This window comes from Hylobates moloch, unplaced genomic scaffold (genome assembly GCF_009828535.3).
Source record: "Hylobates moloch isolate HMO894 unplaced genomic scaffold, HMol_V3 SCAFFOLD_6, whole genome shotgun sequence".
Lineage (NCBI taxonomy): Eukaryota > Metazoa > Chordata > Mammalia > Primates > Hylobatidae > Hylobates > Hylobates moloch.
Window position 1 is genome coordinate 47,880,035 of NW_026652281.1, and position 26,556 is coordinate 47,906,590.

Genomic DNA, 26,556 nt, shown 5'->3' on the forward strand with positions numbered 1-26,556 from the left:
AGCCAACAGCCAATATCAACTCCCAGCCACGAGAGTGAGTCATCTTGGACTTCCAACCCAGCTGAATATTTAGATGATTCCAGTCCCAGACACAATCTGACTGTAATCAGATGAGAGATCCCAAGTGAGGAAAGCCAGTTAAGCTTTGTCAATACACAGAATAAAATATGATGATAAATGTTTTTTGCTACTAAGTTTTGAAGAGTTTTATGTGAAATAATAGGAGACTGAAACAGCTGTTCAAAGGGCCAACCATATTTCTTTCATTCTTTTCTTTCCTCCTTCCTTTTGCAAACAAAGGCAGGATGGCTAGAGTTGGAACAGTCATCTTAAGATCATAAAGAAAATACCAAAGCATTTTTAGAGACCTTGAGCCTGGATCCCCTGAGCTATAAAGATGTTAACACTAGCAACCACAAACTCCCTGAATTCAAGATATTAGAAAAATGCAATCTCCTATTTGGTTTTTTGGTTAAGAGCATGTAAAGTAAAAATAAAACTAGCTGCTCAATGGAAACCCAAACATTTTTGATACTGAAGTAAAATATTTCTCAAAATTCCTTATAAAAGATATATGCTGTGATATAGTGTACAACTTATTAATGACACATTGAATATAACCTTATCTTGAATATAACCTTATCTTTCACAGCTATGTATTTGATAATATCTCTGTTCAGCAGTGGCATAATGACAGATAGTTAAAAGAAATTCTACAAGAGGAAAACAATGTAGTCAACTTGTACAGCTGTTGGCAGCCTGAATTAACCCATGGACAAAATTCAGAATAGAGAAATTGGTGACTAGTGATTCTGCCACCAGACTTTATAAAAACTTCTTGCTAGTGAGCTTTAGATAAATGAATATAATAAAATCTTACAGTGAAAACATTACCTATTATTAAAGATGAACTCAAATGCTTAGATGGAGATAGAGTTAAAATTCTCTGATGGAAATTGGAGAGCCTAATTAGTGTATGTGCCTGGATGGAAGGCCCCAATTCAATCTGGAAATTGGCTCAGATAGTACCCAGTAGAACAGTAAGGACTGTTCTCATAGGACATTTCTGTTCATTTCACCAAAAAAAAAAAAAAAAAAAAGACATGGCAAACTGAGATGTTAATGGTCTAGCCCATAGAATATAGGTCCAATAATATTAACTTGAAAAAATTAATTAGGTATTTCCAATTTCCCTATTTGGTTGTATGCATATATGAGCAAGGTGTTGCTTGGGGTATGAAAGGTGATGGAGATGCTAAGGGAAGATAGCATGACTTCTGGCTTGCATACTTGACTGAATGTTGGTGCCCTCCATTGAGATTGGTAACACAGAGTAAGGGTAGTTTGTGTAAGGATGATAATGACCATCAGTTTGATGTATCTCTGGGCCATCCATGTGGGGTGGAAGATATCTCTATCTATCTATCTATCTATCTATCTATCTATCTATCTATCTATCTTCTATCTATCTATCTATCTATCTATCTATCTATCTATCTATCTATCTATCTATCTAGATAGATGTATGTGTGTGTGTATGTGTATACACACATACATATGATTTGTATATAGAAGCTTGAAAATATGGGTTTTAAATATCAGATGAAAATCTAAGGAAATCCACATTTCTGATTAACCTGTTGTCCAAAACAGCATTAATGTTCCCCTCAGCTTGACTGAACTTTAGACAGGCTTCTATCTAACTTGTGGCCACTTATCTACTTTTTTGCTTTTATCGAGTATACACCTTAGACAACATAATTATAAAATTACTATTTGCCCATTTCAGATGTAAATATTTTTTAAATCCTCTTGCCAAATTTAGAACCCCAGAATATTTTCCTCGAGGACCAAAAAGCCACCTTTTTGAAGTCTAAATAAATGTCAAGGAAGATAGCACCGACAGTTTCTATGATAGAGTTTATGACTGTTTATAACAGATGGTAGTTTTGCAACTTGGCTCCTACCTTCCTGAAGCCAAGTTGCAAAACTATCCTCTATTATAAAGATGTGAGAAGTGTAGTTTTCCATCGGGTAAAGCCAATTAGCAAACAAATACAGGTGCCCTAGGATTCTCCCCTGGTATCCTCCAGTATGTTTTGGCCAGGCACCCAGTGCTTAAAAAGCCATTCCTGCCTTTTGTTCCAGAGAAGATGAGTTTAGATTTAGTTCTGGGATCTCACCATTGCAACAGCCTTGAATAAAGTCTTCCTTGCCTGTTCAACTTTGGTGCAATGTTTTATTTGAAACTGCATTAATATCATAACTGAAGTAATGGGTGGTTATGACCAGGGAAAGATATTAGTGTGAAGATGAGAAGATCTAGGAGAAGCATAAGAGACAAGGAGATACATAAGTACAAAGAGATACAAAGGGAGAAAGAGAAAAGAAAGAAACAAATAAAAAAGGAAGATATCAGAGAAGCCACGGAAAGATGCTGATTGTTTTTATAGGATGTTTCATAGACTATATTTTGGGAAAGGCTGTCTTAGATGGCATTAAAATTTACCCTTCAGTTAATATAAACTATTAAATGATTGTATACCCACAGGATTATTTTGCTTCTCTGAAATTAATTTTACTGGATTATATTGTAGTGTAAGTACATCTAGTGTAAGACGTGCTAGTATATGTTAAAAGGCATTATAAGAAAGATGTGCACGATAGTTTTCTGAGGTTACTATAAATATATTGAGGAAAGTGTTCACTAATTTATACCATGGGATCTCCTTACATTACTCCTTGAGAATCTTGGAAAACAAATTTCCCTCTGGTTTCTGCACTAGCAATAACTGAACAGCTTTTGCCTCTCTCTTGAATGAAATTTATGGCACATTTTTAGCAACTTATATCATAGATTTGAGGCCATGAAATTATGCTGTGACCTTATTTTCCTACTTTTGTTTCTTTGTGCCCTAATTTCCTCACCTCCTCAAACTGATTCTTTTTTATTTAACATGCATTTATAAACAAACTTTTCATTTTTTTGGAAACAAATGGAGATTTTTTCCATTAGCAAAAATAAATTTTCTGAACTTATTTAGCAGGCCATTTGACTACATTTTAGCTGTTTTCTTTGGGGCAAATTCTGCAAATTTTCTGAGCTTTAGTATCCTTACTTGCAAAAATAGGGATAATAGTCTCTCCCTCAAAGTTATTGTGAGGATTGAATGAATTAACAAATCTAAAACATTTATCATACTAGTATTCAATTAGTCTTAACTATTAATTGTATGTGGAAAACAGTAGACTGTGGAAAAAGAAACAATGAAGATAAATAAGATTGAAAAAATAGTGGAGTCAGAAATTAATATAAGGTATGGTCATCTCTGAACTCTGCTTTAGATCACAGTGTGATAATCTACACACTGACAGAAGTTTCCCATTTGGAGTTACAACAGAATCACTCATGGAGCTTTCTAACTGTTATAGATGTTTAGGCCACTTCTTATGGCAATATAACGTGGATCCTCAAAGGTTGGGCCAGTACACATATATTAAAAATATATATTTTCATAGGCTGGGGACCATCACATTTGCTACACAAGTTATCTTGCTCTTCAGCACTCCTATGAAGAGTCCCTTTTGTCCTGCTAGCAGTTTTTTGGCTTTCAGGTCCTTAGATATAATTGTATACCAAAGACAGCAGAAAAGAGTTAAAGGAAAATAAACTGTGCACAGATATTCATTGTAGGTGACCTTGTTAGGAATAATGTTCAGTGCCTTAAAAGGCAACTAAATCAGAAGCAATAAGCAGCAGCCTCCTGTGGATGCAAGAAATAAAACTGATGAACCTACCCTTATCCAGAAAAGGCGATTTTACCCATAGAAAGTTAACATAATAAAAGTATGTGATATTTTAAAATAATTCACATATCTTGAAAATGGGATATTAAAGTTCGTTAGAAAATACAAGTCAAATAACTGGGATGCTTACTTTTGGAGCTAACCTAGATGTGGTCTAATAATAAAATAATTATCAGCAGAAATGATGCAGACTTTGTCTTTTCTGAAAGATTATACCTATTGATTTTACCTTAGGATTTAGGATTTGTTAAATCCATAGCTCTAGGTATATTGTATTGCAGATCTGACAAGCCAAGGACAACTAATTAAAAGTCACATTTGTTGCTTGGAAACAGGTAAATCTGAAGACTTCCTGGACTCCCTGACTACACTGGGACTAGTCTACCTAAATATTAGCTTATTTATCCAACAGAAACTATTGGTCCATGAGAAGTGTCCTAGTACTGGGAAAATAGTGTTAAAAAAATTTGTCAGAGGGTCCAGTTAGAAGGTGGAAAGATACATTTCTTTATGAGGTTGCTGTAAGGGCACAATCTATCCTATTACAAAACAACAACAAACAACAAACAACAAAAACAAAAACAGAAAAACAAACAACAACTGGAGTAGGGAGTCTCACTCTGTCTCCCAGGCTGGAGTGCAATGGCGCCATCTCAGCTCACTGCAACCTCTGTCTCCCGGGTTCAAGTGATTCTCCTGCCTCAGCCTCCCAAGTAGCTGGGATTGCAGGAACCTGCCACTATGCCTGGCTAATTTTTGTATTTTTAGTAGAGATGGGGTTTCACCATGTTAGTCAGGCTAGTCTTGCACTTTATGTTTTAGGGAAGGAGCTTGAATCTTGCATGGATGAATAACAGTATATTCAATCCTGCATGGATGAATAACAATATATTCGTTAAGAAAAATACGTGAAACAAGGGAATAAGAACCAAAGTCTGGAGCTTAAACATGCTCATATTTCCTGCTTTGGAGACAAAGAATTAGAAAAAGTCAGCCGTCAGCCAAAGCTACATGCTATGTCAAGAACTTTCTTCCAGTAAGGGAGTGAGAAGAGTCTGAGGATGAAATGAACTTCCACTCCATTTTAGGCAAATAATAGTATGTGCAGGCCCAGGTTGACCTAAAAAGAACCCTGGCAGATTAAGAGAAGTAACTATCAGAGTTGTTTTGCTTACTTTGCTTCAAAAAGCCTATTTAAGAAAAAACACCTGAGTAATTTCAACATATTCCTGGTGATATGGCATGGGTACTGAAGGAACCTGTATAGTAAGAGTGAAGAGAAGTGCAAATAAAACCACACATACTAGAATCTGATGCAAAAATAGAGCCAGAACATCTGGCTATAGGTCCTGTACTGTGGATCTACAATGGGATCTTTTGATGGGAGATGTGGGAGAAAGCCATACTTTCTTACCAGCCAGACGTAGAAGTTTTAGAGACAGTTCCTCCCTAAATTTCCTCTCTTCTACTTTTACCTCCTGCCATGTAACAGGTGACTGACATAGACAGGCAAAATATGTTAAAGATGATGAATTTAAAATATTCAATTTCTAATGTAAGAAATGGTGAGAATTAATGGAAATAACATCCATCTTAGCAAATCAAGCATAAATTGGTGTTGAGAATACTTTTTGCTTGATTCTTCAAAGGCACAGAATATAAAACTATTTAAAAAATCCTTGAAAATGATGGGATAGCCAGAGGGGTATTTAGGGAAATAATTAATTGCCCATTTTTATGGAATGGATCATTTCACTGTCTTCGTCCCTTCATTTATTTCCCTATAAGCTATTTTTTACCTCCCAACTTAAGAGAAAACAATCTTTTCTTTATTGCTTCACTTAATGGAAGTGGTTAGAGAATTAAAAAAATTAGAAAAGTTAATAAGGTAAAAATGATAAAACTGTAATGAGTAAATTAAAATGAATATAATTCAAACTAAAGTACCAAAGAAAAACATTAAAAAAAAAAGACATAGTGGATAGGTGATAAAGGGCAATGGGCTATATCCTTGGTAAATAACGAAACTCAAACACCAGCTAGAATCTGATGAGGTGCAGGCAGCCCAAGGGTTTGTTTTCATAGCAGTGGGTATCCACCTAATAATTAAGAGAAGGTGGGCAGAAGTTACTTGATTTTCTAGCTCCACATAGTGGGTTGGACAGAAGCTTCAAGCATAAAGAAACACCTGTAAGTTACTCCAAAACCTATTCTTTCTTCCCATTTATTCTCCTCCTGAGCTATAGACTCAACTGTACCAGCTCTACTGATCTCTAATTCCTAGGTTTGGCTAATACCAATAATACCATTAAAGGGAGGTACCAAATGGGAAAGGAGAATAACAACATGTTTTTATTACATCTAAGGTATCACCAGTTATTTTTAAATGTACATACAGAGTTTTAGAGTTTTAGGTAAAAATCCTCACAATTTCATCAGCATGCTTGTTATGTATCTAATGAAGCTAAAATTCAGCATATCAGCTTTGTAGGTGATTTTGTAGATGTATTATTGAGCACTTTAATAAAAATGTGGCTTATTATAATAATTATAACTAGATTTGCAGTATATGAATGACTATATGAAAATAATAAAGGAAATAATAAAGGAATTTTTAATAAACATGACAAAATTTCCATGTCCAGTTGAAGGATATCCTTTTCAAAGTAGTCATCTAGAGAAATTGTATATTTCTAATTAAGTTGGTGCCAGTGCTGAAAACATTTTGGTAACATCCTCTTTAAAAGCAACTTGGAGACCATTTATGAAAATGATCCTTACTTTAAGTTGCCTTAATTATCAGAATTTTTTTTTTTTTTTTTTGAGACAGAGTCTCACTCTATCACCCAGGCTGGAGTGCAGTGGCATAATCTTGGCTCACTGCAACCTCCGTCTCCCAGGTTCAAGGGATTCTCCTGCCTCAGCCTCCCAAGTAGCTGGGACTACAGGCGCACATCACCACACCCAGCTAATTTTTATATTTTTAGTAAAGACAGGATTTCACCATGTTGGCCAGGATAGTCTCGATCTCTTGATCTCGTGATCTGCCCGCCTCGGCCTCCCAAAGTGCTGGGATTACAGGAGTGAGCAACTGCGCCCAGCCACTTATCAGAATTCTTATTCTTTGATTCTTACTTCTAATTAGTGATAATGAAAAAGCTAGCTTATATATGACAGCAGTTATTAGTTATCATTATTTCCAAGATACTACAGTATATGATTTTTTCCATGTCATAAAACTGGGGCCAAATTTAATCCAAATATGTGTTCTGTGCTAATAACATTTTAAATTAGGGATATTTCATACACAATTATCTGTAGGTTTGGCTTCTCTTGGAAAGTAAAAACTAAGAGCTAACAACACAGGCAAAGACTTTCTCATGGTAACTATTAGTGGGATCTGAAGAGAGGCTGATTCCTTTAGAAGAACAAATACCTTCCACTTTAGCCTCTGCTCACACAATATATATATATACACTGACATCATGGTGACTCGATTCACTATGGAAAGCCAGTTGGCATATAGGTAAAAATAAGTTTGCATTGTGGATAGCCAAATACTCCAATTTACTTCCTTGCGAAATAATTATCTATCCTTGCCTTCTAGAACTTGGGTGCAGCCTTATGGTTTATTTTGGCCAATAAAATGTAGGTGAAATTGAAATTTATCACCTTGAGGCAAAAGGTAATGAACTAGCATGCAGTGCATTATATTTGGATGCTTAGATATGAGACAATATTTGGGGCAGAGGTTTTCACATCATCTTTGGTCCTGGAGAAAAGACTACAAAGAGCAGAATCATAGTTCATAACAAATATGTAGCAGAAGTGAAAAATAAATCCTTGTTGCAACCCATTGTGATTTTTTTTTTTTTTTTTTTTTTTTTTGACACAGAGTCTCACTGCCACCCAGGCTGGAGTGCAGTGGTGCGATCTCGGCCCACTGCAAGCTCCGCCTCCCGGGTTCACGCCATTCTCCTGCCTCAGCCTCCTGAGTAGCTGGGACTACAGGCGCCCGCCACCACGCCCGGCTAATTTTTGTATTTTTAGTAGAGACGGGGTTTCACCGTGTTAGCCAGGATGGTCTCGATCTCCTGACCTCGTGATCCACCCGCCTCGGCCTCCCAAAGTGCTGGGATTACAGGCGTGAGCCACCGTGCCCGGCCACAACCCATTGTGATTTGGAACCATATGTTAACTCTCTCTGACCTAGCCTATCCTGACTAACATGCACATTTAAATTACATCCCTGGTCTCAGTAAGCAACTGAGTTCATGACCCATGCTTTTCATATAAGTTCTCCTCTAACTTCTAGAATGTGAAAAATTGAATCTCAATGAGGTTAAACAATTTGTTCAGAGATCGTGAAGTCAGTCTCTGAATATAGATCTGACTCCAAAGTCTATGTGTTTGCTTTAATTCCTCAATCCCCTATTCCATAACACAATGAAGTATTTGAACTATGCCATTATTGCCATTTCTACATCTTACTATACAGTAAAGATATAAAATGGCTGTAAAATTCACAGATTTCTGAAATATTTAATCAAAGCAGATATGTTACATTTACATAGTAGTTGCTAAAATAGAATAACATTTTGATATTTTCCAATAATTTACAAATACATATATTAATTTTTAATTATATAGTCTTATGTTTATTTTATAAACACATAATCTGGACCACTTTAAGAGAATTTAAAATCATATTTATTGTTTTGCAAACAATAACTTAGACATTTCTTAATATTTTAAAAACCCCAACACAAAGTAATAAATTTGGCTTCTTTTCCCCACAAAAATGGGAAATACCTTTCAGTAAAGGAAATTTTAAATTATTTTTACACACCAGTTGGTTGTTGGAATTTATAGCTCTTTAACATATGACATCAGCAAAAATAATTAGCATTAACCAATTAATACATAAAAGAAAACAATTTACAATCATATGGTAAGCAGGAAACAAAAACTGATCAGAAAACACCGTTTTATAGTAATTTTCAAACAGATAAATTATTACAGTATAGTTTATCTTCAAGATCTCTGACCCATTAATAGAGTACTTCTATACATATAAAGATATAATAAGAGGGTACAGTATTTATTGCAACAACAAATTAAAGGTTGTTAAAATGTATGTAACTTAAATACCCCCCCCAACGTTGATATAGTGGCTTCTTATTCCTTAAACATAGAAATTCCACTCTTCGTTGTAGAAAGATAAAGTTCTTTCATCAAAAGGCACATTCTTATCTGCAAGAAAAAGAAAAAAAATACCATAAATGTCCTTTCTGGAACAATTTTAAAAACACTTAAAACTATTCAGAAAGATTTGGAGGAGAAGGAAGAATATAATAAAAGTACTCAGTCTTAAAAATTATTAAAAAGAACACCAATAACACATGCTTATTTTGTCTAGATAAATTATTTCAGAAATTATATATTAAACAGAAATTCTAACTTTTTAAAGGAATTTTATATTTAACTACTGTGAGTAAAGACTAGGTTATATTCATAATAAAGTTTACCCTCATATAATATTCATAAATGACCTTAGTTGACTTGAGTATACAATACAGTTGACTGTTGAATGACATGGGTTTGAATTGCATAGTACCACTTATGTGCAGATTTTTTTCAATAAATATATTTTAAAGTTTTTTTGAGATCTGAGACAATTTGAAAAATATTACAATGAACTACCTAGTTTAGAAATATCAAAAAAGGCCAGGTGTGATGGCTCACACCTGTAATCCCAGCACTTTGGGAGGCCAAGGCAGGCAGATCACTTGAGGTCAGGAGTTTAAGACCAGCCTGGCCAACATGGTGAAAGCCCGTCTCTACTAAAAATACAAAAATTAGCCAGGCGTGATGGTGCACTTCTGTAATCCCAGCTACTCAGGAGGCAGGGGAAGGAGAATCACTTGAACTTGGGAGGCGGAGGCTGCAGTTAGCAGAGATTGTGCCACCACATTCCAGCCTTGGCAACAGAGCAAGACTCTGTCTCAAATAAAGAAAAAGAAATATTAAAAACTTAAGAAAAAAGTATGCCATGAATGGATAAAATAAATGTAGATGCTGATCTATTTTATCATTTATGATCATAATATATATACAAATCTACTATAAAATGTTAAAATTTATCAAAACTTATGCACATAAGCACAGACTGTACATGGTGCTATTTGCAGTCAAGAGATATGTAAGTAAATATAAAGATGCAGTATTAAATCATAACTGCAGAAAATTAACTGTAGTACATAGTGTACTACTGTAGTAATTTCACAGTCCCCTCTAGTTATTATTATGGTGAGCTCAAGTGTTGTTGGTATTTACTTAAAATACCATGTGACACTAATCATCTCCATATGGGCAATTCGTATCTCCAGTAAATTGTGTATTGCAGTAAAAGGGATCTCTCGTGATTCTCGCGTAGTTTCTACTGCATTTAGTGCAATATCATAAACTTTGAATAACATGATGACACCCATACAAAATGCCACTATTGATGATGGAATTGCTTTTGCTGGAAGCAGAAAAAGTCATGACATTACAAAAAAAAAAAAGAAGTTGGATTGCTTGATATGTATTGTAGATGGAGATCTGCAGCAGGGGTTGCCTGCCTTTTCGAGAATAATGAACCCAGCCTAAGGACCACTGTAAAAAAGGAAGAAAAAATGTGAAACTGTCACTGCAGCTTCATCAGCAAGCACAACATCCTTGCACTTTTTTTTGAAATAACTTTTTATCTCATATTGAAAATTAAGCTTTTATGTGGTTGCATGATTGCTATAAGAAATGCAAACCTACAGACTCTAACATGATTTGAGAAAAAGCAAAATCATTGTATTATAATCTAAAGCAACAGGAAGGTGGAAGATTTAAAGCTGGAAAATTTAACGCCAACAAAAGATGGTTTAATAATTTCAGAAAGAGGTTTGGCTTAAAAAAAATTGTCAAGGTAAAAGGAGAAGCAGCTTCTGTTGACCAAGTAGGCAACAGACCAGAGTCCCCAGAAACCACTGAGAAAATCATTGAGGAGAAAAGACATCCGCCTAAACAGTTTTTAATACAGATGGAAGTGTCCTGTTCTGGAAAAAAATGCCACAAATGACACTTATTAGTACGGAAGAGAAGTGAGCAGTATGATTCAAGACTGAAAGGATAGGCTAACAGTACTGTTTCATGCAAATGCAGTAGAGTTTCTCATTAGGATTGCCCTTACATACAAAGCTGCTAACCACCAAGCCTTGAAGGGAAAAGATAAACACCAGCTGCCAATCTTTTAGTTGTACAACAAGAAGGCCTGGACACTGAAAACTCTTTTTCTGGACTGGTTCCATTGATGCTTTGGCCCTGAAGTCCGGAAGTACATTGCTAGTAGGGGACTGACTTTTAAAGTTCTTTTGATATTGGACAATGCCCTGGGCCACAAAGAACCCCAGGAATTCAACACTGAAGGTGTTGAAGTGGTCTACTGGCCTCCAAATACAATGTTTCTAATTCAGCTTTGAGATAAGGGGGCCATAAGGATGCTTAGGCTTATTACGCCCAGTACGCTATGGAAAGGTTTATTCAACACTATGGAAGAGATCCCGATAGAGAGAACGTCATGAAAGTCTAGAAGGAATATACCACTGAAGATGCTACCATTTTATTGGAAAAGACTTGAGAGCCATCAAGTGCAAAACAATAAGTTCTGCTGGAGGAAACTGTTTCAAGATGTTGCACATGACTTCACAGGATTTACAATAGAGCCAATCAAGGAAATCATGAAAGAACTAATATCCAGAATCTACAATGAACTCAAACAAATTTACAAGAAAAAAACAACCCCACCAAAAAGTGGGCAAAGGATATTAACAGACACTTCTCAAAAGAAGACATTTATGCAGCCAAAAAACACGTGAAAAAATGCTTATCATTACTGGCCATAAGAGAAATGCAAATCAAAACCACAATGAGATAGCATCTCACACCAGTTAGAATGGCCATCATTAAAAAGTCAAGAAACAACAGGTGCTGGAGAGGATGTGGAGAAATAGGAACACTTTTACACTGTTGGTGGGACTGTAAACTAGTTCAACCATTGTGGAAGTCAGTGTGGCGATTCCTCAGGGATCTAGAACTAGAAATGCCATTTGACCCAGCCATCCCATTACTGGGTATATACCCAAAGGATTATAAATCATGCTGCTATAGACACATGCACACGTATGTTTATTGCAGCACTATTCACAATAGGAAAGACTTGGTACCAACCCAAATGTCCAACAACGATAGACTGGATTAAGAAAATGTGGCACATATACACCATGGAATACTATGCAGCCATAAAAAGTGATGAGTTCATGTCCTTTGTAGGGACATGGATGAAACTGGAAACCATCATTCTGAGCAAACTATAGCAAGGACAAAAAACCAAACACCGCATGTTCTCACTCATAGGTGGGGATTGAACAATGAGAACATATGGACACAGGAAGGGGAACATCACACTCTCGGGACTGTTGTGGGGTAGGGGGAGGGGGGAGGGACAGCATTAGGAGATATACCTAATGCTAAATGATGAGTTAACGGGTGCAGCACACCAACATGGCACATGGATACATATGTAACAAACCTGCACATTGTGCACATGTACCCTAAAACTTAAAGTATAATAATAAAAAAATTAAATTAAATTAAAAAAAAGAATGACAAATAGAATTAATAAAAAATGAAGTTTGGAAATTTTGCTTATGTAATAAAGAAAACAAAAGCATTTTATTATTTCATCTCTTTATCCCTAAAAGTTCACACTTTAGATTTCTTTTTCTTAAGAAGAAAAAAGAACAACTTTTTATTGATTCAGGATCGTAACAGATGCCTGAAAAGTAAGTAATCTGGCCCCATTACTTTCACAGGTATTGAGAACAATTTTAAAAATTATTTTTATACAAATGTTAAGTTTAAAAAAAAGAAATTGTGGCTATTGCAAAAAAAACAAAAAAGTGTAAAATAAAAGATGTCAAGATAAGGATCTTGGAGTAATTCAAGAGCTAACTGACATTACAATGGAACAGTGAACAGAAAATGACTTGATGGAGATGAGTGCTTCTGAACCAGTGCCACATGATAAGGAAGAAGATGTAGAAGGAGCTGTATCAGAAAACAAATTGGCAGTAGTCAATGTGGCAGAAGAATGTTCCAATTATTTGAGACTGCTTTCAACTTCTTTTATGACATGGACCTTTCTATGATATGGGCACTAAAACTAAAGCAAACTGTGGAAGAAGAATTGGTACCAATAGAAACAGTTTTAGAGAAATCAAAAGGCAAAAATCTCAGATGTATTTCTGTAAAGTTATACCAAGTATGCCTGCCTCCCCTTCCACCTCCTTCACCTCTTCTGCCTCTACCACCCCTGAGACAGCAAGATCAGCCCCTCCTCTTCCTCCTCCTCTTCAGCCTACTCAACGTGAAGACAAGGATGAAGACCTTTATGAGATCTACTTTCACTTAATGAACAGTAAATATATTTTCTCTTCCTTATGATTTTCTTAATAACATTTTATTTGGCATACTTTGTTGTAAGAATAGAGTATATAACACATATAACATACAAAATACATGTTAATTGACTGTTCATGATATTGGTAAGTCTTCCGGTTAACAGCAAGTTATTAGTAGTTAAGTTTTTGGGGAGTCCAAAAATTACACGTGGATTTTCGACTGTGTAGTTGGTGCCCCTAGCCCCCATATTATTCAAGAGCCAACAACAGTTATTCATTTCTATGGTTTCTATAAATACAGCTATTTGTTCCTATTTCTAACCTTCAGAAATGAGGATTACTAAAGCTACAAGCTACTAAGTATAATCTATAAAACAATCAATGCTTTGGAAATGTACAATATGGTAACAAAAACTATCCATACTAAAGACAAGATTTTCAATAAACACTACAGTGGGGCAAGTTTGCCCATTTACTCTCTTATTGTGTAACTAGTTTATTGTAATATAAAACTATATTTTGACATACAAATTTTTATAGATTTTAATTCTAATTATACAAGTTACTTTACTACTACTTAATTTAAATCCTGGCTTCCAAAAAAATTTCTGCTAGTAAGAGCCATCATAATGAAAAGCATTTGATCAAACCAAATTAAAAGAAAAAAACAAAATGTGCATATTTTACAAACTTAATAAATCTTCCTTTATAATCATCAATAACATTTAGAACTTCATTGGAAAAACATCTGAAAATGAATAATGCTCTTTTTCATCTTATCTGAATCTTTAGTCAGCAGTCTGTAATAGTTCTCTAAATGATTAGTATAAGATAATGAGGTTCTAATATATTTTTACTTTGAAAGTAAATTTAATCCTTTAAAAAATATACTGAAGTTTATTAAAAAAAAAAAAGTAACATTTAGAATTCTTTTGTACAGCCCTTGTCCTTTTAATGCTTGAAACCCATGATAATACTGATAATGAATTTGTAGACTATGAAAAAAAGTCAATCTGTAAAATCAAAATTGCAGTTTCATAAACTAGGAGAAGAACACAAAATGACTAGAACCTAATCCAAATTCTATCACTAAATAGCCTTTTGAACTTGACTATATATGAGACCCTAAGGAATATCTACAAGATTTTTTTCAAATAGAAAAGTACCTACCACATAAAGAGTCTCTTAAGGTATGGTTTCAGAAAGGTGTTTTGAGACTCGTAATTAACCTCAAAACATATGTAAATAAGCATAACTGTCTATTATGATCTATCAATTTTATTACATTGTGCCCAACATTTCCTTGAACCTGTTTATAAGACTGTATGACCAGCTCTCTCATTTAGAGTATTTCATTCCTTGAGTGGGAATTTCCTCAGAATTCCATTCTGGATGTTTTCATGCTGTTCAGGGGCTACTGTAGGAACCACCACTCCCCACTCCCTCCCTGGCATGACTCAACCACGACCAAATGTAATATTGAAGAAGGCATTCTTATTTATATGCCCAATTGGAAATATTTTTAACTCATCAAGAATTAAGCCAATTCTCTTCCAGCCTTAAGCATGGTCTTCCAGCCTTAAGCAAGGTCTCGAATTCCAGACCTCAAGTGATCCGCCCACCTTGGCCTCCAAAAGTTTTGGGATCACAGGCATGAGCCACCATGCTGGGCCTTCACAGGCTCTTATTTGATTAACTTATATCTTTAAAAAAATAACTTTAACTCAATTGTCACCTACTTGGTGAAATCCATGTTGCTATCCCTCAGTTGCTCTTTCTCAGGAATCCCACAGCAGTTTGAAAAAAGTGGAGAATCAATATGGTATGAGAAAAGTAGCTAAGGATTCCTACTCTCTGGAGAGGTGATATAGAAGTTGTAGAAGGTAGACCGGTTGACTCAAAAAAACTGCCGCAGGCTCATGCCTGTAATCCCAGCACTTTGGGAGGCCCAGGTGAGTGGATCACCTGAGGTCAGGAGTTCGAGACCAGCCTGGCCAACATGGTGAAACCCTGCCTCTACTAAAAATACAAAAAATTAGCCGGGCGTGGTGGCAGGCGCCTGTAATCCCAGCTACTCCAGAGGCTGAAGGGCAGAATCGCTTGAACCCGGGAGGTGGAGGTTGCAGTGAGCTGAGATTGCGCCATTGTGGTCCAGCCTGGGCAACAAGAGCCAAAATCTATCTCAAAACAAACAAACAACAAAAACAAACAAACAAACAAAACTCTGCAACAGAACCAGGAGTACACAGTATAATCTTAATGAGTCTGTTAACAGGACGCTCTTTCGGCAAGAATGGCAGTGATAGAGGCTGTGCTCCAAAACCAAGCAGGACAAGCTATCCCTCACCTGTGGCCAGCAAAGATAGAAGACTGCAAGTGTGATGGTTAATACTGAGTGTCAACTTGATTGGACTGAAGGATACAAAGTATTGATCCTGGTTATGTCTGTAATGGTGCTACCAAAGGAGATTAACATTTGAGTCAGTGGACTCAGAAGGGCAGATCCACCCTTAATCTGGAGTGGCACAATCTAATCAGCGCCAGCATGGCTAGAATATAAGTGGCAGAAAAATGTGAAAGGAGAGACTGGCCTAGCCTCCCAGACTACATCTTTCTCCTGTGCTGGATGCTTCCAGTCGTCGAATATCAGACTCCAAGTTCTTCAGTTTTTGGGACTCAGACTGGCTTTCCTTGCTCCTCAGCCTGCACATGGCTTATTGTGGGACCTTGTGATTGTGTGAGTTAATACTTAATAAATTCCTGTACATATCTATTCCATTAGTTTTGTCCCTCTAGAGAACCCTGACTAATACAGCAAGTATGACCTTTCCTATGAACAGTACTATATTTCAGAGTTTATAAGACACACATTTTTCACATTTTAACATCTCTGAACTTCAGATGCATCTTTCAATTGATGGCATCTTACAGTAGCTGTCAGACAGGGGCAATTCTTACATAGTTGCCATTGGCTCTATGTGTGGATCACAGCTCTTTGCGTTGTTGTCATTTTGAGTGAATTAATTATATGCACTGTTGGTATTATAAGGATGAAGTTAATGAGGTTTAAAATACCTTCAAAAAGTCTATTTCATGAATCACCACTGAAGCAAATTTTTTTGTGTGTAGAAATACATAAAAGAGAATAGTAAACTATAATTAATATCAGTGAAGCAAATATTTAGCACTAAACGATGACAAGAACCCCATACATGCTTGCCAAAAACAAATATCTCTTAAGATGGAAAGATACCCCGGATAAATGAAAACTCTGCTAGTTTCTGTTTTGAGAAACTATTATACACCAAGCAATACAACTGCAAACATAAATTGCCAAATTCTTCAGAAGGAAAGCACAGTGAAAAAGTACTGAGAGGCTAGTGTGCACAATTCTTGTATAATTTAAAAATATCACGGCCGGGCACAGTGGCTCACACCTGTAATCCCAGCACTTTAGGAGACTGAGGTGGGTAGATTACCAGAGGTCAGGAATTCAGGACCCTGGTCAACATGGTGAAACCCCATCTCTACTAAAAAATACAAAAATTAGCTGGGTATGGCGGTGGGCATCTGTTATCCCAGCTACATGAGAGGCTGAGACAGGAGAATTGCTTGAACCTGGAAGTGGGAGGTTGCAGTGAGACGAGATCATGCCATTGCATTCCAGCCTGGGCGACAAGAGCGAAAGTCCGTCTCAATTAAAAAAAAAAATCGCTACATAATTTCAAAATTTAACTGACAGCTATTTCTTTTCTTTCTTAATGATCTGCTTAAAATTAATGGTGTCTTAGATTAATTGAATAATGAAGTGTGTCTCCACAGAACTTGGATCAATTTGAAGTGAAGAGAGAGGAGAAAAAAGGGGTAGAATCTTTATCAGGATGATATTTACATCCTGAATTGACAAAATTTAAGCTGAAAACAACCGAACTAACTGGAATTTTCAGTTTTCCACCATTATAATATAAAATAAAGAAAAACTAAGAATGTTATATTCTTGCTCAATCACATTATATGGCAGTGACATGGATTACCAGTACACATATATCTATTTCAAATATATAGTCTCACATGAAAACAAACATAAGTAACCACAACATTTAATGCCTTGATGGCTTTCAACATATTTGAAATAGGTATGCAACACATGGGCTATGCATGCTGCTAAGCTTCATAAGTACAAATATTGAAATAGGTATGCAACACATTGGGCTATGCATGCTGCTAAGCTTAATAGGTAAAAATATTTTTAAAATTACATTCATTCTTTTAATCACCAAACGTGTTGAGTTTGTATTAACTGTGAGGAATATCGCTTGGTACTGAATGGGATGATGGTGATCAAAAAATAGAGAAAAAATATTAAAAAAAGAAAACAATATCCTTCTTTATTATTGCAAAACTACAAATAAAGCTTGGAAATAATTCAGAAGGACAAAAAACCTTGGCCTAGAAGGGAAGCCTGAATTCTAGTGTCATCTTGATCAATTATTTGTTGGATGTTCTTAAGTTTTTTGGATTTTTGTTGTTGTTTTGGATAAAATAAATAGCTTTCAATTAAGACTAAGGATTGTCTTTTTAGGGTAGTCTACAAGATTAAAACAGGCAATTACAGAGACCAAAAACTGGGAAAGATTCTAGAAGTGCAGTCCAACTACATTATTTGGCAGGCAAATTGGTAAGGTGGAGGAATCAAGATTCAAGAGATTGGTCTAAGGGCATTCAGTCAATAATAGAAGCTCAAGAAGCACTTCAGTCCATATGATTATGTCCTGTTGCTCCTTATTTTATCATAATACTTCTCAGTTCTGGAGGGTTTAGTCATCGAAATCTGAAGATTAGATCCTATGTAAAATGCTCAGTTTTCTATCATTTACAGAATTTCCACGGTACTAAAAAAAAATGCTACTCTGGCTATAGCAATGGATTCCTATTTCTTCTACAAACAAACAGACTATAAAATAATAAACAACCAAGACATTCTATTAGTATGTGCTATACTGTATCCTACACACTTATTGTACTGGATACCTCTTCTTTCTCTACGAAACTGCTATTCATAAATAATAATGCCTTAGAATCCATGCCTTCATTCAGTGACTCCAATCCCAAATATTTCTTTTTCATCAGTAGCCAAATTTAATCTTCAGAAAAATTTTGAAAAAAATTATATAAAAGTTCTTTTTTGCTACCTGTTTAATGACAAACACAGCAAAGTTCCCTTTAAGAGAAAAAATTAAGTAGGAACTATCTTACTACCAACATACCAGTGAACAAACTAAATAGAAATTTCTAAAGTAAATATTAGTACTTTAATCTTCTATTTACTTTGACTAAGGTTAGTGTTTATTCTGATACTATGTTATACCCAACAATTAAGACAGTGTTTTAGAAATTAGAACTACAGTATTTTCAAATTGATAACTGTTTGAATAACATATTCTTAACAAGGGTTTCTCACTAAACACTTATATTGAATCTGCAATCTGATTCTGATATACTGATGCTAATAACGAGGAAATATTTTATGGCCAAGTATCGCATTGAGCACAAAATGTAATCAACACATACAATACAATAGTATATATAATGAAGCATAACAGCAGTAGCCAAAAAGCAAATTTAGGGCTTTTTAAATTACATATTTGGCAGAAATTACTAAAGTAGCCTGAAATGACAGAAATATTAGCTTTTAGAAACTGTTACCAAGATTGTCAAAATGTCCTCTAGTTTATATCATTATAAAATTATTTAAAATGATTATAAAATCATTTAAAAACTTAATTATTTTTAATTATTATGGATACATAATAGTTTTACATATTTATAAGGTACATGTGATATCTTGATACAAGCATACAATGTATAATAATTAAATCAGGGTAATTTAAAAATAATTTTACTAAGTCAAAATAGCAAGAAGGTAATGTTTCCATTTGTTGATTCATGCTGTAAAGCATTCTTTTAAACTTGTGTTTCTTGAGACTGCGTTTGAGAATTTGTCTCCATTTTGCTTTGAGAAAAGCGATAGTAATTTTAGTCAGCATATGCGGCCTCTGACTCCTCATCAGTTTTTCTTTCTGGAAAAGCTGAAAATTCTACCAACAGTCCAAGAACTGAGATTTGTTTTTCAGTTTTATAATTCCTTTGTGCAAAATGATTTAGCAACTAAACAAAAAAATTGCCTCTAACTAACAAAATTAGGGTAACAACAGCACATTCAAGAAAGTTATATTAAGCAGCACGAACTATTTTTTTTTCCCAGAAACCTACAATTTTTCCCCATTTGACTGTATTGAACTTCAATGGTTAACATACAAGACGCAGTTGGTGGAACGGTGGTTAGCTACTCAGTATCCATTCCACCTCAACTGATAAGTCTGAGCTAATCATGGTACTTCCATTTTCCTCCCCAGGTCTTAGTTTATGAATGATCTCATAATCTAATCCTGGATAATGATGTGAAAAAAATAAAAATAAGAAACAACTGTGTTGGAGGACTTTAGGGAAACCTTTCTCATTCTTAAGAAAGAGACATAAAAGAGTGTGGCCCTAACTTCCAGTTAAAGTTACCGTCTGGTTGTAATTATAGGAACTGCTAGTATGATCCTCTTATCAACCTAAGAATAAAACCAACACAGAACAATGAGCAGAACCAAGGGAATCACAGAGGAGAGGAGCAAGACCCTTGAGGTACTGTGCCTGGTGAGGCCCCTATCTATGACATTCTGTTACATGAAAGAAAACACTTCCTTCAGGAAATTTATATTAAATCATATATTGGTATTTTCATATGGCTCAATTTAATATAAAGAAATAGAGAAAACAATTACTCTACATCTTAATGACCAATAACAATCATTGTTAATAGTTTGATGTATTTAAGGCCACATTAAAAAACACCACTCTCAGAAAGAGCTGACTACAAAAAGCTAGTTTTGTAAAATTGTAAGCAAGGAAATTCATTTGCCTCTCTGGAAATGACTTGCTTCCTGTTATTCTGTGGATAGAATTTGGAAAATGAAGAGGCACTAATTTTAAAAACAGTTAAACAAGAAGACAGCACCAGTAAGGGATGATCTCACAAGAATTATTATAAGTTATACTGTAGACTGTTCATATCCTTTGCCCACTTTTTGATGGGGTTGTTTGTTTTTTTCTTGTAAATTTGTTGGAGTTCTTTGTAGATTCTGGGTATTAGCCTTTCGTAAGATGTAGATTGCAAAAATTTTCTCCCACTCCGTAGGTTGCCTGTTCACTCTGATGGTAGTTTCTTTTGCTGTGCAGAAGCTCTTTAGTTTAATTAGATCCCATTTGTCAATTTTGGCTTTTGTTGCCATTGCTTTTGGTGTTTTCGACATGAAGTCCTTGCCCATGCCTATGTCCTGAATGGTATTGTCTAGGTTTTCTTCTAGGGTTTTTATGGTTTTAGGGACATGGATGAAGCTGGAAACCATCATTCTCAGCAAACTATAGCAAGGACAAAAAACCAAACACCGCATGTTCTCACTCATAGGTGGGAATTGAACAATGAGAACACTTGGACACAAGAAGGGGAACATCACACACTGGGGCCTGTTATGCGGTGAGGTGAGAGAGGAGGGATAGCATAAGGAGATATACCTAATGTAAATAACGAGTTAATGGGTGCAGCACACCAACATGGCACATGTATACATATGTAACAAACCTGCATGTTGTACACATGTACCCTAGAACTCAAAGTATAATAAAAAAATATAAAAGTTATACTGTAGACTAATTATATTCTGTACTGCAATTGAAAAGGCAGACAAATCATTCTACTTACATGCTTTATTTTGGGAGTCCGTATTTGAAAAATTAACAGTAATACAAGTGGTAGTATAGAAGACAGAAGGATCAGAATTTAGAATTATCCTCTTTAGGTATACATCAAATAAATATTAAACAAATGGAATGAGATTAATTGCAGGATATTGCAGATGAAGTCATCTGAACTAAGCCTCAGTTTTCCTATCTTTCAAATGAGAATAGGAACTACTCTGCAAGAAATGTTTTTAATGATTTCATAGTGAATTTGGATCCTAGCATAGTCTCTGATACATCCTGCACTAAGGGTGTGTTTTATTAACAAGCAGCTGTCACAATCACTCCTATTATAGTTCTGTTACTTCACTCTGTCCAGGCCAGAAATAAAAATTCCCTTTTATGAAAAACTGCACCATTTACATAGATATTCTTTTCTGTTCTGGCTTTTAGTTATTTGAATATTATCCCTGCCCCCTCCTCCCTGGTAGAATATAGGTTCTTTGCTAATTTTTATTCAACAAGAGTCAAATTTGGGTGAAGAATTGTAACAAGAGAGAAGTAAACAGGAATAGAAGTAAAGCAAAAAGCTTTATTGCTAAACAAGTTAAGATAGCTGAAATAGGACTTAGTAATTTCAAATAAAATATTTACTCCAAGAATGAAAGCTGGACCAAGTCATCAGTTTAAAAATAACATTTTAAGTTTGAGGCCCGGTGCGGTGGCTCACATCTGTAATCCCAGCACTTTGGGAGGTCGAGGCGGGTGGATCACCTGAGCCCAGGAGTTTGAGACCAGCCTGGCCAACATGATAAAACTCCGTCTCTACTAAAAATACAAAAATTAGCCAGGCTTGGTGGTGCACACCTGTAATCCCAGCTACTGGGAAGGCTGAGGCATGAGAATCGCTTGAACCTGGGAGACAGAGGTTGCAGTGAGCTGAGATAGCGCCACTGCACTCCAGCCTGGGCGACAGAGCAAGATTCCGTCTCAAAAAAATAAAAAAGAAAAAAAAATTATAAGTTTGGAAATCTGTGGAACTGTATGTTTCTTTGTCCTTTAGAATCCAATTCAGTGGTACATTGTGCTCACATATAGAGTTCATTAATCAAATAAAAATAATGATTGGTTTATACATGATTGTCTTAACCATGTAGTTAGGATGTTTTCACAGAGTTTAAAACAGGTTCAAGTGCTGTTTTATTAGGAAATGTCACATTCTATTAAGAAAAAAAAAAAACCTTTACTTGAATCAACTTTACTACATTTAATTAGACAGATTAATATAAATTCTTTGAGCAGGAATACTACTGAACTGATTTATTTATTAAATCATATTGGTAATATTTTAAAGTACTTCCATGAAACTTTCAACAGTTCTAAAAAAAAAATTAATCAGAAATATCAGAGTCAGCAAGGGAATCATCTTTTCAGTTCAATGGTAAAACCCAAACTGCAACAGTTATATGTTTCCTGATATTCTTTGATGGCAGACTTGAATTTGCCTTGGTTAACAAAATATGTGGCTAATATAATCAGTATAGCAACATATAACACATGTAACTACAGCCATCAGAGACTTTGCTGTAAAAATGGTTGTAAAACCTACTCTATCCATTGCAGGGTATTTGTAGCAATCTTGGCAATGGAAAATAGATTTACTGATCACAGTAACAACAGTAAAAGATGCCACATTTCTCAACCTTTCTATTACTTTATAATAAAGTAACAGTAAAGTATGTGTGTATATATGTGTATATATATATACACACACACACACACACTTAAGTATATACTTTATATATTGAAGTACATATATTTATATATTTATTAGACTATATAAATATAAATTTAAATACATATTTCTATATATTTATATATTTATTGGAATATATATGTATATATTTAAGTATTTAAATAATCACAAGCAAAAGCAGTTATGTGAAAATTATGCACATAATTCACCACTTAATTGTTTTCTAAAGTCCAGTATTTTATGGACAAATTTCTTGATAAAGCAATTTACAATTACATGAGAAGTAACAGAAAATCTGAATAGCTCTATGTATATTAAATAACTCTTCCCATCCAATAAAAAAGTCCATTCACTTAACAGTTTCACTCATTTCTTCTATCAAATACTTAAGGAAGAAATAATGGCAGTGTTACACAAATTTTTTAAACATGTAGATGCAAAGGGATCACTTCCCAACACATTTTATGAGAAACGCAAACCCTAATATCAAAACATGATAAAGATACTATAAAAGACACACACATGTATATATATATATACACACACACACACACACACATATATGTATATGTACATATAAACTCTATAAACTACAGACAAAAATACTTTAAGAAAACATTAATGAATTGAACCCAACGATATATAAAAGGATACCATGACAAAGGAGGATTTGTCTCAGGACTATTATGTTGGTTTAACATTCAAGAATCAATTAATGAAATTCACCATGTTTATTTACTAAAAGGAAAAAATCACTTTCAGTACATGCAGAAAAAGTATATGATAAAATTCAACACTATTCATGATAAAAACTCTTAGCAATCTAGAAACAGTAAGAAATTTACTTATGCTAACAAGCAATATCTACAAAAAAACTGACAGCTAACCTACTTAATAATGGGGCAAGCCTTATCTGATATTTACTTCCTATAATGCTACAGCAATAAAAATAATTTGATATGTAATAGGCATATAATCCGGGATATCTAACTATTTTTAAATCCACCTATTAGCGATCTTACTTCCCTCTGCAATCTTTGGCCATCTTTGTCATGTAACTGAACAGATTTATAGGATCTAAGAGATTAAGATGTAGGCATTATATAGCTGTTCTGGGAAATCCTTGGTCAAGTTCCTCTTTCAATGAATAAAGAGATTTTATATCTCCACATAAGTATAGACTTTTTCTTCCAATTTACTGGGGGGAAAATGGTATTAACCATGAGTATCATTTGTTACTGAAGTGAGCCACAATAAGATCAGTGTGCAGCTTTCACACAAGAAAAGTTTAAAATGTTTAATGAATTGACAGCGTAATGCATATTTAATCTCTAATATCAACATTAAAAAATCAGATCGAGTTCTGCCCACTGAATTAAAAAGTCAGATAGGGCCCTTCTTCAGCTAAAGTAATGGTATTTGGAATGTATATCTCATTATAGAAAAAAATGTCTAAGCCACAGAAGGTAATAGGAATAAACACACCTCTTCTTACACCTCTTTAAAACTGCTGTTATGTGGTAGAAATGTGGCCACCTTCCCCAAATTAGTCACCTGACCTCTGTTTTAGACTCTAAAAAAAATAGCACAGATGGCTAGAATCAGTGTGAGTGTAATTTAAATGATGTTTGATATTGTTTCAAGAAGAGAATAAAAGGAGAACAGAAAAACTGTATGACCATTCTTTGCCTCTTTGTGCCCTGAAATATCCATCCTTATTGCTCATTTTAAAAGAGAAAAGTAAATCTGGCTTAGAGAAGAGCATTATTCCGGATTTAGTCAAAACCTAAAAATTGTGAATCCCAACTCTATATCTAAGACTCCTTCTATTCTGCATTGTGGAGATATATATATATCTCCATATGTGTGTGTGCGTGTGTGTGTGTATATATATATAAAACATATAACAATCATATATATATATATGATTGTTAAATGCCTGAGGCTGAGCATTTTGTCCATTTTTGTGCACTATTGTATACATCCCAGAGCTTAGTAGAGTGCCTGGGGCACATGGGAATTAATCAGTACTTTTAATGAAAGAATGAATCTATCCAATTTGCTCTGCCCAGTGGGATATCATCTTATAGCCACCTTCAATTCCTCATCATTAAAACTGATTTCACATTATCTGACCTATAATTCTGCTCCCAGAAATTAACCCTGAAAATCTGCCTCCAACAATACAAAAACACATTTGCACAAGGTTATTCCCTGCAGTACTATTTATAATTACAAAACAACTAAAAACTACCTAAATGTCAAACCACAGGTGATTGAATAAACCATGGTTATTATGCTATGGCCACTACTGAATAATATGCAGTTGTAAATATATAAATATATAATAGCCTCCATAGAGTAATATGTAACTCTATGTCATATATGTTCATATACATATGACATAGTAAATGGCACGACTTATAGCTACATATTACTCTATTGTGATTATAATATATACATATATGGCATGACATAGAAAATATCAAATACAACAAAAAAATATAATAGAGCATATATAGCATATTACGTCTTATGTAAGAAATGAGGTAAACATAAGAAATACATGTTTCTGTCAACTTTTACCAAAAAAACTATAGTGAAGATAAACTAGAAAATAATGAAGTTGTTTATCTTCAAAGCATAAGGTGGGAAGAATGGAGTAGAGAGTGGAAAGTATACAAGAGAGACTAGAACTTTTGTGTGTGTCTGTATATATTTGTGTGTGTATATATTTGTGTGTGTTTAAGTTTCATGTATAGTATTAACTTTTGGAAGCATGTTAGTGTTTTCCTTATAAAATAAAATAAAAATAGGAAAGGAAGAAGAAACCTAAAACAGAAAGCAAACTAAAATAAATTAAATTATATTTCAAATGACTACTATAAGCACACTGAAGAGGAGTGTGGGAAAGAACTAAGCCAAATTATTTATGAACACAGTATCTGACTATATATCCTTAGTACTGGACATGATGGGACACTGAGGAGAAAACTGCAAACTTTCATACATTCTTTTTAGAAAGTTTTTTTTTAAGCAAAGCAATTCCTTAATAGGCAAAGAAACTCAGAATCTAATTCAGTTTTATTATAAGACTGAACAAATTAGTAAAACTATTGAAGCCAGAGATCTCATGACAGTAGAAAAATACAATTATGGAAAGGAAGCAGGCAAAAAAGAACCCAGTAGAGATAAATTAGAATGGGAAGTGTGAAGTGATAATATCTAAAGTACACATATATGTGTGTATATGCAAGCACATGGACACAGGTGTATTTATGTATATAATACATAAATACATACATTTAACGGAACTGTGTGCTGAAAGGCCCAGAAACAAAGTCCACCCAGTTGCAAAGAGTTTGCCTAGTGCCCATTCAAAGAAACCAGGGCTCTATGGAGAAATGCCAGATTTCAAGGCTGAATCCAAAAGAGTCTAGAACATCTCGTGAGGCTGGAAAGTAAGGAGGTAATTAAAAAACATGGGACTGAGTTACAAGGACAGAAACCATTTTGAAGAAGCTCCCACTGACCACATCTGAGACCACATGTGCACTAAAATAAGTACAGCAATGAATTATGAACCTTTGAAAAAGAGAAAATCATCATTACATATTGATGATAGACAGACAAGGAAGAAGGGAAGGTTTTTACTTATAGGAGAATGTCAATGCTGACTGGTGAACAGAAAAGAAATAACGAAGTTTGAAA

At 34.7% G+C, this 26,556-nt stretch overlaps 1 protein-coding gene across 2 annotated transcripts in view; it reads right to left on the reverse strand.

Moving 5' to 3' along the window:
- Positions 1-8,889: 8,889 nt before the first annotated feature.
- FAM174A (family with sequence similarity 174 member A) overlaps positions 8,890-26,556 on the reverse strand; it is a 47,352-nt gene continuing 29,685 nt past the window's right edge. The window contains exon 3 of one of the 2 annotated variants that reach the window (XM_032156753.2): positions 8,890-9,060. In XM_032156753.2, the coding sequence (XP_032012644.1) occupies positions 9,057-9,060 (4 nt within the window). In that variant the 3' untranslated portion in view covers positions 8,890-9,056. The remainder of the gene's footprint in view (positions 9,061-26,556) is intronic. The other variant, XR_009214076.1, reaches the window with a different exon arrangement.